General features: G+C 38.2%; 1 protein-coding gene across 4 annotated transcripts in view; it reads left to right on the forward strand.

Annotated features, from left to right (window-relative positions):
- The first annotated feature begins 403 nt into the window (after nucleotides 1–403).
- The window catches only part of LOC137297079 (fibulin-1-like), a 565,492-nt gene continuing 553,635 nt past the window's right edge, over nucleotides 404–12,260 (forward strand). Inside the window, exons 1-2 of one of the 4 annotated variants that reach the window (XM_067829053.1) lie at nucleotides 404–515; nucleotides 4,833–5,706. In XM_067829053.1, coding sequence (XP_067685154.1) covers nucleotides 5,634–5,706 — 73 coding nt within the window. In that variant the 5' untranslated portion in view covers nucleotides 404–515; nucleotides 4,833–5,633. Of the gene's footprint in view, nucleotides 516–3,419; nucleotides 3,521–4,832; nucleotides 5,707–12,260 lie in introns of those variants that run through there. The other 3 variants (XM_067829054.1, XM_067829052.1, XM_067829055.1) reach the window with 3 other exon arrangements.

The raw sequence follows: 12,260 nt of genomic DNA on the forward strand, positions 1-12,260 counted from the left end.
AATCACTCAGTCAAGTGTGTTGACATGAGTATTGGTCAGTCCAGTGTCAGTTTGACTTTGTTAGCTGAGCTGAGTAAAGTTAAACAGACAAAGTGCCACATTCCATAAAGTGACCTTGTTCCTAAGACAAGTATTTGTTTGTTTGTTGTGATGTTTATTGTGCACTCAACAGTCTTCAAATGATGTTGGTTTGTGAATACTCAGGGCAATGATCGTGATTGATATCACGAGCATCAATGTACACAATTAGAAGTTGATAGCATCCATCACAGTAGTTAGCAAGTCTGACCATCCAGTCCTGCTAGGTGCCTCTAAGGACAGGCATTCGTTGCAGTAGACCAGCTCTAACCAGGGTCTTGGCAGTATACTTGTAACATGGCGCTGTAACTGGAATAAATACGGTAGCATCAAGTCGTAATACTCACAAACATTCAAAGGTTGTCAGAACCTTCTTGGAATAATGTACGAATCCTGACATCATTATTTGATTACAACCAGCCCAGACCGGAATATAGGTGAGTATTATATTTCATTCATATCTCTCAACTCTTGTGACGTAATAAACCATTCTAGGAAGCCGTTATGTGTCATTATGCATTTCAAAATCTTGGATATATCAGATGTATCATGTAGCATGTTGAAAAGCCATGTTTGAAACCTAAAAGGAAGTTACAAATCTTTACTAAGGATGGAAGTGTGATACTTTATCATTAAACCACAAGCGCTAGTACTCCATGCTCACCTTAGTTTGGAACAGTGATGATCCAGGGTTGCAACAAGTGCCTGGACATTTTGTTCATTGCAAGAATTTAGAAAAAGCATAAATGGTACCATGGCTCTTAGAATTGCACCTGTTAATCAACCTGTGAAGATTTGATCTTCAGTAACCCATACTTGCAGTTAAACTAACAGGATAGGGTAGTCAGGCTTGCTGACGTGGCAGCGTATCCCAGTTGTGTAGATTGATGTTCAGACTGTTGATCACTGGATTTTCTGGTTGACTCGATCTTTTATAGACCCCTGCCATATAGCTACAATATTGCTGCATGTGGTGTAAAACTAAACACACATTTTGGTCACAGAGTCCAGAGATGAGTGACCTTGTTTGACACCTTGACTCCTATGAGTGTCTAGGACTTCAGTCTTGTTCCACAACAAAAAACATATGATGCATATTGTCAGAAACTCAGGCAAATGTGTTTGTTCAAAACTGCCTTTGTTCAGCCAGCAGTAAATGGGTACCCAGTGAGATAAGTCATATGACTATTAACCTTAGATTATGCGGGGTAATAATGTCCATTATGCTATATGCGTTTAGAGCATGCCTGTGGAGTTGCGCACTACACTGATTGTTATTATTTTACTGACATTGAACCATCTGAGTGGTTTTAGTGGACATTTTGTCTGCCTGGAAAGGAAATATTTGTGGATTGATCGCAGAGTCCATCCTCGATATTTCCAGGGTATACATTCCGATGTTTCCATAATACCCTGGATGCAACTACAGGTGATAATAATAGCCGATAATTTTGTTACCTCCCTTTGCTGCCTCCGCATTCTCACAGTAGTCAATCAGCTAAGCCACCATTACAGCTGAGCTTACGAGTGTCGACTGATAGCGGAGGCAGCTGTTGCAATGGTTTGTTTGCAGTGTGACTCAGATTTAGGGGAAATCATAAAGACAAACTGGCAGGTCCAAAACTTTAAAAACATATATGCAGGAACTCCTCCTACCTCTTTCAGAGAACCTCTTCATGGTTTGTGTTGCCAAGTTTAATCGGTTAGATAATTTAAGAAGCGAAAGTGAGTTGTGACTGGTAGGCTCAACTTCCCAGCGTAGACACCTGATTGGATAGAAAGCCAGCAAAGGGAGGTAATAAATTCATTGGCCATATATGCATCCAGGGTATAGTGGAGATTTATTGGAACATATACCCTGGAAATATCAAGGATGCTCAGAGTCAAACAAAGAGATATTAAAAGGTGGTACTTTTTGTTACCTGCCTGTCACTTGGTGTAAAGGGGCTGGTCAGCTTGAGGTCTGTATACCCTGTTAGAATGGAGTAACAGTATTACACTGTATCAATGGGTGAGCATGGTGATAAGTATCTTGAAACAATCTTAAATCCAAAGGGCGGTGGCCTAGTGATTAGGCCTTTTGCTCATCACCTGTGAATCCTATTTCCAGTGTTCCCTGCAGTGACATTACTGGAATATTGACAAAAGTAGCGTAAAACCAAACTCACTCACTGACTGAAATCTGTTTACCACCCCTTGATACTGATGACATGGTTACATAACATAGCAATACTCATGGAAACAAATAAGGGAACACATGAAAGTGGTCCTATATTTTTTACCATTTTCTTTCACAAGGTATGTATTGCAGTCTAGGTGAGTGAGTGAGTGAGTTCATACTTAATGTCACATCTGCAATATTTCAGCCATATCTTGACGAGAACATTTAACACTAAAATGGAATATATGTATACTGTAAAAACCTGTCGACGATGGACAGTAAAGACACAGATATGAATATAAAACCAGCATGAAAAACTAAAACCTTATAATTAAAGAAGAGAAGACATTATGAAACACAGGCTATAGATCGCCAACAACCGAAGGTAGATCACCATACTAGGGACCATGGGGACTTCAGTACCTTTGCTACCTGCATGGACCCTAGCTGGATTTACATCATCTCTGCAGCTGCTGGTGAGTGTACGAAATGCTAGCCAAACTTAAAATGGCAAGAATACTACGATTTAAAACCTGGAAGACTTAAATTTACATCAAATGTTTTGGGACTTAGTTGTACCCTCTCAGGAGGACAGTAATTTTACAATACATCAACCCCCTTTGAGGGTACAGCCACTAACAATCTCAGTTACTAATCTAAACTACCAATAATAAAAGAAAATATCTATTTACAATTCATTCAACAAATCCAATTCTTTTAAAAATGCAATAATTAAATGAGAACTGAAATAATAAAGAGGTCCTTCATATTACGTGATTTAAAATAGGTATCCCTTCTGATGGAATACTCAACGCAATCAAGCACTCTAGGTGAAGTTTTGGAACTAAATAAATTAACACTTGTACTCTTATGGGTTCCTTCATTTGTATCCATGATTCATATTAGTTCCATGTCAACAAATGTAAATCTTCAAACCATTAGTCACAATCCCAGGCAATATTTGGTTCAAGTTTGCACAGGACTTCATTTTCTTTAATGAAGAATCCTGGCCCAGAAAGTGTGCTGATTCTTCAAGTGGCCTGCTTCATGAAAGAAGCAACTCGATCCCGAGTGTGTAACACTTACTGGTCCTAATCAGTGGAGGGGTGAGCAACCCTAGACCCAGCTAATTGTGTTAATGGTGAAGTGAGTTCATGTTCAATTTGTTGACCCATTAAGTACATACTCCATCTGCCATGGGAGAACACACAGAAGACATCTATTGTGACTTGTGTCTACCTTGGCTGAAGTATACACACATATGAAGACACGAAACCAGAGGTGATTAATGAACTTCGGGGATCTTCAGAACTCCTAACAATCAAGTTTACCTTTTTAGATTAGTGGTAAATTTTGGAAATGTTTCATATGAATCATTGATTTATATGTAACTGTTGCTCAGAGAGCATTTTGCCATTACCTTTCTACTTTGTTATCATTTTGATCATGGAGTGTATCAGGCAGACCATGAATCCTAGCCCTGATATCAGGCAGATGATGAACCCAAACACTGATATCAGGCAGATGATGAACCCAAACACTGATATCAGGCAGATCATGAACCTAACCATGATAACAGACAGATCATGAACCCCAAAATTGATATCAGGCAGGTAATAAATGCTTATTTCAGGCAGACCATGGATCTAACCCTGATATCAGCAGCAGATGAACCCTCACCTTGATATCAGGAAGACCATGAAACCAGAATTAATATGATCTGTGATTTGACCTGATTATAAACTGATAGTGCAATATCAGACTTTTTGTAAACTGTTTCTTTGATATAGGTCTGGCTGAGAATTGTTATGCTGATATCCATCTGATAAAAACCATACGCCTGGCTAATTCATGGCGTTTTATATACTGGACAAAATAAGTTAGGGACATTGGTATTTTTATGATTGATATTTCATCAGCGTGTCAATGAATAAATAGATAATTATTCATAGTTTCAAAATTACATATATCCTTAACTTTTTTTGTCCATTATATTTTGTGCTATAATGGCTCATTCTTGACGTTTTCTGTTCATCTGCAAAGTATTGCTTATATTGTAAGAACCTTTATGTGAGCATGTTCATTTTTTCAATCAATGACCTGTGAAGATCTGGGTTAGATTTGATTTTCAGTAACCAATGTTTGTCTTAACAGGATCGGGTGGTCAGACTCACTGACTTGACTGACAACACATTATTGAATCCCAGTTTTGTAGATTGATTCTCATTCTGTTGATCACTGGATTGTCTGGTCCAGACTTGATTATTCACAGACCACCACTGCATAACTGTAACAGTGCTGAGTGCGGCATAAAACTAAACTTACTTACTCTCCCATTTTTATATTTGTTCTCTATCTTCATCTCTATAAAAATGTTTTTATTTTAGTATAGACAGTCTTTATGGATATCAACTTCTTATTTTTTGTCAGCGTGACATTTTGGTTGCACTCATGAAATGAAAGAAGTTTTTATCAATGAAGTTTGTCTATATTGTACTCCCAGCTTCTAAAATGCCACTCGAAGAAACTGTTTTTATTCTTGACAACTGTTTCCCTGACTTAATGTAACTACAATCAAGTTTTCCCTTTGCAGCAGTCTGGCAACTGTGAGCAGTACTCACCGAGAGAATGCAGTGAAAGGAGAAGTAGTACTCCCTCACAGATGTGTGTCTACCTTCCCATTCAGTCTGCCATTGTCTTAGTGTGACCAGCTATCAGCTGCAGGCCCGCCTGTCAAACCTGCCATTGACTGGAATCCACCATTCAGACTACAGTGACGTGCACCACACTATACAGACAGGATCCGCCTTTGGGAGAGCTATCCTGGGTGAGACTTTACTGGCAGCTTTACTATTGACTAGACTATACCACTGACATAACTATACTGGTGAGAGAGCTATACTAGTGTGAAAATATACGAGTGAGAGAGCTCTACCAGGGAGAGAGCTGTAGCAGTGGGAGAGCTATATCAGTGAGAGTATACCACTGGGACAGCTATACTGGTGGGACAGCTATACCAGTTAGAGAGCTAACCACTGATCAAGAAACAATACCATTGACACTTCCATCAACTAGCTATACCATGGATTAGGTATGTCATTAAGACAGTTTTAAAGACAGTCAAACATTGGGACACCAACACCATAGTTCTACCATCTAAAAGAGAGTTAAGACTGTGCCAACTGGGAATTTTACTCTATATAGACTGTACCCAAGTGGAGACTGTACACCATTAACACTGTGCTGTACAGTGGAGACTGTTTCACGAACAGAGAGTTGTACCACTTGGACGGAATTGAGGCTGTGGAAGTGCAGAGCCTGTCATTGACTGTTACAGAGAGGTGACTTTCTGTGATTTCCGACAATAGTAGCAGTATCCTTGCTCCATACTGACATGGCGGGACACGGTCAACATGCACTACTTCTCTGTGTTCTCCTTGTATCGTCTGCCGTCCACCTCTCCACTGGTAAGTGTGCAGCTTGGGGCATCAGCTGTCAAACACATGGCTCTCATTAACTTGGCTTTCTACAATCATGTTGTGGGCACAATTGGTGTCTTAATACCTTACAGCATGTTGAGGAATACTGTTTGTTATTTATATTTTGGGTTATGTTTTTTGCCAACTTTCTTATTGTGTCCACTAAAAGTGTTACAGTGTTTAAATAATATTATTTCTGAATATGAACTGAATCGAAGAAAGATAACACTTTGATGAAAATACAATTTCTTCATTCCGTGAAAGGCAACGTTTTGACATGAACTATAAGGTTGTCAAGGAAAGCATTAGCTCAACATCAGAATGTACGTTGAAATGTCACCTATCACAATATAACAAAATTGTATGTCTGTAAAATTGTCATTTTTCATAATCTCAACATCTAACATGTCTATCCAAGAAATTAATTGTGTTACTGTTCAATGCAACATGTCTGTAGAGATGTTATAATTATTATAGAATATTGATATAGCACACATATCCATGTAGCTATCAATATTGTGCTCAATGCATGGAGCACCTATGTCAGTCTGTTCAGTTGCAGATTACTTGCATCGTGTTGGTTCAGGAAACTTTGTCTTCGTGGACGCTAAGTGTCCCAAAATGCCACTTAAGAAACTGGTTTATGAGTGACTGAATGGTTTGTTGGTAATTAAGGAATGTTGTTGGTGTTTTCTATTGAGTGAATGATGTCACTGATTGTATGTGTAAATATTTCCTGGAAGCAGATTTGTTGATTTGAAAGCATATTCACCTCAATATTAGGGAACAACCCTTTCAAAATATGGATGCATCTGGAAGTGAAAAGCTAAACAACCTCTGAAAAGATCTGAAACTGGTTCATTTCTAGGTACAAAATAATTTGCCCCTTCTTTAGAGACTGGCATCCCAAAAATACAGTTTGCTATTTCTTGACTTGATTTAAGCACATTTTCATGTTCAAAACAACTTGAGCTCTTCTTGATAATAAACATAAATCTTGACGAAAATATTGTGAATTTGTGAAGATTTCACTGTGTGAAGAGATAACTTTTTACAATGGAAGAACTGTGTATTCAGATGTAGAGATTTCATGGTTGTCTTCTGTCTCAGTGATGTTCAAGGAGTAACGCTAGTGTATGTAAGAGGCTGAAAGGAAACTGAAGACTTGGGCTCCTTCACTGCATTCATTGATTAAAAGGTGGTGAAATGGTTGCTACTTCGCAGGTCTTAGAGTCTCACATGCTTAGCTTGCAGTGATCATGGTGATCACAGAGTCATGTGTTTTATACAGTTAACATGTCTCTAGAAATGGTGTCATTTAACTGCTAGGTAAGATTCTGTTCTTATTATTTGAATAAAGACAGACTCTATGGATGAACAACTTCTTTATTCAGGTTTTGCAGCATTTTGATACAAATTCTTGTACCTAGAAACGTTGCACTACCTCAATAAAGAAGTTGTTCATTGTCCTTATCTGACTCTCCAACTTCCAGAAATGCCCCAAAAGAAGTTATATGTGATATTGTTATTTTGGGGTTTTTGGCTTGTTGTTTAACACCACACTAAGCAGCTGTAGATGATCTAATCTAACTCAAACAATCCAGTGATCAACAGCATGAGCAATTAGGATATGATGATCAAGTCAGTGAACCTGATCACCTGATCCCACGAGATATCTCTTATGACCAGCATGGGCTGCTGAAGACCAGGGACTAGATTTTCGAATCTCTCTTAGCGCTAAGATAGTGATAAGTTAATGTTAGTGTATGGCACTTATGACTGTCTTAGCACTAAGATAACTTTGAAATGCAAGGCCCAGTGTTTTAACCTGGATCTTCATGGCTCATATGTAAAGGTTCTGGACAAGATTCTTACGTATTCCTGACAGTTGTAAACTGAAAATAATTTCAGGAAAACTAGATGAATCAAGAAGATAATTTCTTTTGGCATGAATTCCTCTCACACATCATACCTATATATCTTCATTACATCATGTCAAGCTGAGAAACGCCACCCAAAAATATTTTGATTGCCTGAAATTTAGTAGAGAGCTAAAATCGTCTACAGACACTTGACTTGAGTGTGGTTAAGTAAGTATGTTACTTTTCCATTATCTTCAAGTATTCTAGTGGTATGAGTCAGGGGCTGCAGGCTTCACACAGTGTACCCTGATGCAAATTCAAGCCTCCTACAGTATAACAAGCAAACACTGTGTCCATTAGGCTACTCACATACTTGACCAGTTGCCAGATCCTGGGACAGTTCCTCTTGCTAATACTCACTGTTGGATTTCAGAAATCAGAATATGAAATTTTCTGATCTGACTGAAAGATACACAAATGGTTAAAAAAATGAAAAATACAACTGTATGGGTTACAACTTCTTGTTTATTACATTAAGCGATGTTTTGATGTAGATTCTTACATTGTTATTAAGCCAAAAGTGACTGAAACCAAATGGTGAGAAGCTTATATACATGGTGTGTAGTTGGAAACAGAGGATTTACATTAACACAGCATGTAATAGAATAACAAGTAGGGAACAAAAAACAACAAATAGCACTTGTGATGAAGGGGATTAAGTAGTGACAACAATTAGACACAGTGCTGAGATAGTCTATAGTTTGATTAGTTCTTCACAGGCTGATGATATATAGTATCCGTTTTTGATCAGAGGTTTGTGGTGGTGACTTTCGATGGCTTCCAACAAAGTCCTGACTTTGGGTTCATTGGACTTCATATTTGATGAACTTGATTTGATGGTTAGGGAATTTTCACTGGTGATCTGAGAAGACTGATTTGCTGTGTGCCTTGGCTATGGAGGTTTTGTTCTTTCATGCAGTGTCAACGGGGCGGGAGGTTGATTCACCTATATAAGAATCACTGCATTCACAGTTAATCTTTTAAATCAATGCTTTTTGGAGTTGCATATTAGAGGCTAGATTACAGCCATTGGCTTCTCACCATTTGGTTGCAGTCACTTTTAGCTTGAGAACAATGTAAGATGCTACACTGAAACATTGCTTAATGCAATAAACAAGAAGGTGTAACCCATAAGGTTGTATTTTTCATTTTTGACTCACCATCTTCTAGAATGCTGATTAAACAATCACAAATGGTTTGTTGTTGAACTCCACTCTCAACCTGTCTTGTTATTTTATGATTGAAAATAATAAAAAATTGATCAAAAGAAGGATACAAAAATAATGATCAATAATCAGAATGTTTTTGTTTTACCATTCCAGTTATATTATGATAGTGAGCAGTATGTATTATTAGACTAGCCAATACAGTGACTGGCATCATGAGTATAGTTCCATGCAAATGAGAAATGATGTCATGCATCAATCATCTCTATCACCACAAGCCTTTATTAGGTTGTCAAAGGACATATCATTATCTTAGGCAGTCCATATATATTTTTCTGTATTTCCCATCACCTACCAACCCAGAAAATTATTCCTGATGAAAAGTATTTATCAATACCTGTTGACATGTTTGCTTGTGGTTTCATTGATGAATGCCATATTCAACAATATACCAGGTATATGGTGGTCACAAACCTGTATCTACCATGCCCACAGGTGTATGTAACGTCACGTCTCTACCAGTCAGTGAGAGTACATTCCATAGTACAAGACCAGCTAATCATCCCAGGTCATGAGGAACTGATTCCCAGCATCACCCTACTGTAATCTTACCTCACCTAACATTAACCTCATTTGTTTAACCTGATCTATCGACCTGAATCATGTCACGGGTCACATTCTACTTGCCCTCATAATTAGGCTGTTTTAACCTAATTATTCTGACAGATCTCCATCTAACAAATGGCAGCATGTATTCAGAGCTCTTCTATGGAGTTAAATGAAACAGAAGTAAACATTATTGCAGCTGAAAAAAGGCATAATTAATCAAAGAATTATTATTTTGTTAATTATGAACTTTTGTTAATCTGTTGTACCATGAACCAGAGACCATATAACAGATTATTATATTGTCTCTACATGAACACACTGGGAAGACATACAGGGGCCATTTTGTAAACTGCATTGCTATACTGTAACATGTTAAATTTGGGGCTACAGTCTTTCTCAGTTAAGTATAGATTCTAGTGTTTTTGTTGGGTTGAGTTCTACTTAGGATTCAAACCCACACCGTCAGAGTCAAGCACCTTATCGTCAGCACTGTTCCCATGGTATTACACAAGTGTCATGAATACCCATTCAACCCCTTTAACATACTGTCTGATGAAGTGACTATCTGGAATCACTTGAATGGGAGGACTGGCTCCTTGAATGGAGGATTGCATGTTATTTTATGATGCAGATGTTTGTGTCTCACAATATTGATCACACAGTTGTTTGGTCAAGACTTGAGTATTTCTAGACTGCTGTTATATAATACATATGTCATATTTGGGAATACACCTTATCTTACCTTCATCTAAACCTTTTTTGATGTCGTTGGTCAGTGACATTTTAAAAAAAAAAAAAATTCCGTGTCACCCCTCACAAGTGGATGACAACTGGAAAAATATTACCTGGTACCACGGTAACTGCCAAGCTCTGCACCAAGAAGCTGTATTGCTAGCAATCGTATGACGTCAGTTAGCAGTTTTGGAGTTTGCTATGTATAAATTTAGTTAACTGACTTTCACTGCTTTTTGTTTAAATTGTTTTATGCATTGAATTGTTTGCACCCTCAACTGAAACAATTTTTACAGCAGTTTTAAGCTTGTCAGAAAAAAAATCCATTTGAGAGGCAAATGCCATTTTGTTTACATGCCTTATAGTTGGTAGCAATCTTCAAAATAGAATAAAAAAAGATATTTTGTACAATCAAAATGTAGGTAAGATAGATACATTGTACTCTTCTCTCCTGGGCATTGCAGTCTGAGGTACAGCTTTTTGTAGCAGTGTCATCAGACTGTATTACTCTCAAGAGAAGCTTACAACATATATTTGCTGTAAGGTACAGATTATTTTCCTTAAGTTGAGTTCCACCCTTCCCTCACTCTCTATTTAATAATAATCATTGAATCACCACAGATTTCATATAGGTGGAATATAGCTCACTCTGGGAGTAAAAGCAAATATGATGGATACCTTTCAACTGTATAGAATTTTTAGCATCAATTCCTCATTTTTGTAAATGTCATACTGTCCCACCGAGGGCCCACTACCACAGAGTGACTTTAGTTCTAAAGCTGTTATAGGTGTATGTTAACAATGGGAAACAAGAATCAGACTTTGACCTATTAGAGTTAAGTTATCATTGATAGCGTAAATTTGTTTCTAATTTTCATAATTTATGAGTCCAATCAACAATGTAAATTATTTTTAAACTATGTTTTATCAACAATGTAGATTATGTTTTGAAGTTTTAAGTCTTATTGCCATTCAACATTATTTTTGATTATTTTAAATAGATAATCTAGCATATCATGAAGCTGTAACTATTGATTGTTTGGTACCTAAGTAATGAGGGACATGTAAATTTCTGAGGTGGTGTTATAGTTGCGTAACGACACCCAGTTATAGCGGATGTCCTGCGTGCTACTTGTCAACAACTTCAGCTTCACATAGAGGAAATACTCCACTTGAGATGGTCGTTCAGTTTTTCTCAGAGCATGTGACCGACTAATTCAGCCATTTGCTACCAGGGGAGCTGACAATAGCAATGTTGATTAAATCACGCGCTGATGAGAAGTGTAGGTATGTGGAAGCCGTCTGAACACTCTCCCACAATGCTGACAATAGTATACTGTTACTGTCTTACATTTTACAGCTGCCTAGTAAACCTGCCACACCTTGTTTCTGTGTAGATAGCAACTGACTGGCGAGTCCCTAGGAACAATGAGGTCCTTGTATAGCTATAGACTGGAAAGTTGCTTTATTGCCACAGACTGCTAGGTCCTTGTATAGCTACATACTGCTAGGTCCTTGTATATAGCTACAGACTACTAGGTCCTTGTATAGCCACAGGCTGCTAGGTCCTTGTATAACCACAGACTGCTAGGTCCTTGTATATAGCTACAGACTACTAGGTCCTTGTATATAGCTACAGACTACTAGGTCCTTGTATAGCTACAGGCTGCTAGGTTCTTGTATAGCCACAGGCTGCTAGGTCCTTGTATAGCTACAAACTGCTAGGTCCTTGTATAGCTACAGGCTGCTAGGTTCTTGTATAGCCACAGGCTGCTAGGTCCTTGTATAGCTACAGGCTGCTAGGTCCTTGTATAGCCACATACTGCTAGGTCCTTGTATAGCCACATACTGCTAGGTCCATGTATATAGTCACAGGCTGCTAGGTCCTTGTATAGCTACAGGCTGCTAGGTTCTTGTATAGCCACAGACTGCTAGGTCCTTGTATAGCTACAGGCTGCTAGGTCCTTGTATAGCCACATACTGCTAGGTCCATGTATATAGTCACAGGCTGCTAGGTCCTTGTATAGCTACAGGCTGCTAGGTCCTTGTATAGCTACATACTGCTAGGTCCTTGTATATAGCTACAGACTACTAGGTCCTTGTATATAGCTAC

Source organism: Haliotis asinina, chromosome 9, assembly GCF_037392515.1.
Source record: "Haliotis asinina isolate JCU_RB_2024 chromosome 9, JCU_Hal_asi_v2, whole genome shotgun sequence".
NCBI lineage: Eukaryota > Metazoa > Mollusca > Gastropoda > Lepetellida > Haliotidae > Haliotis > Haliotis asinina.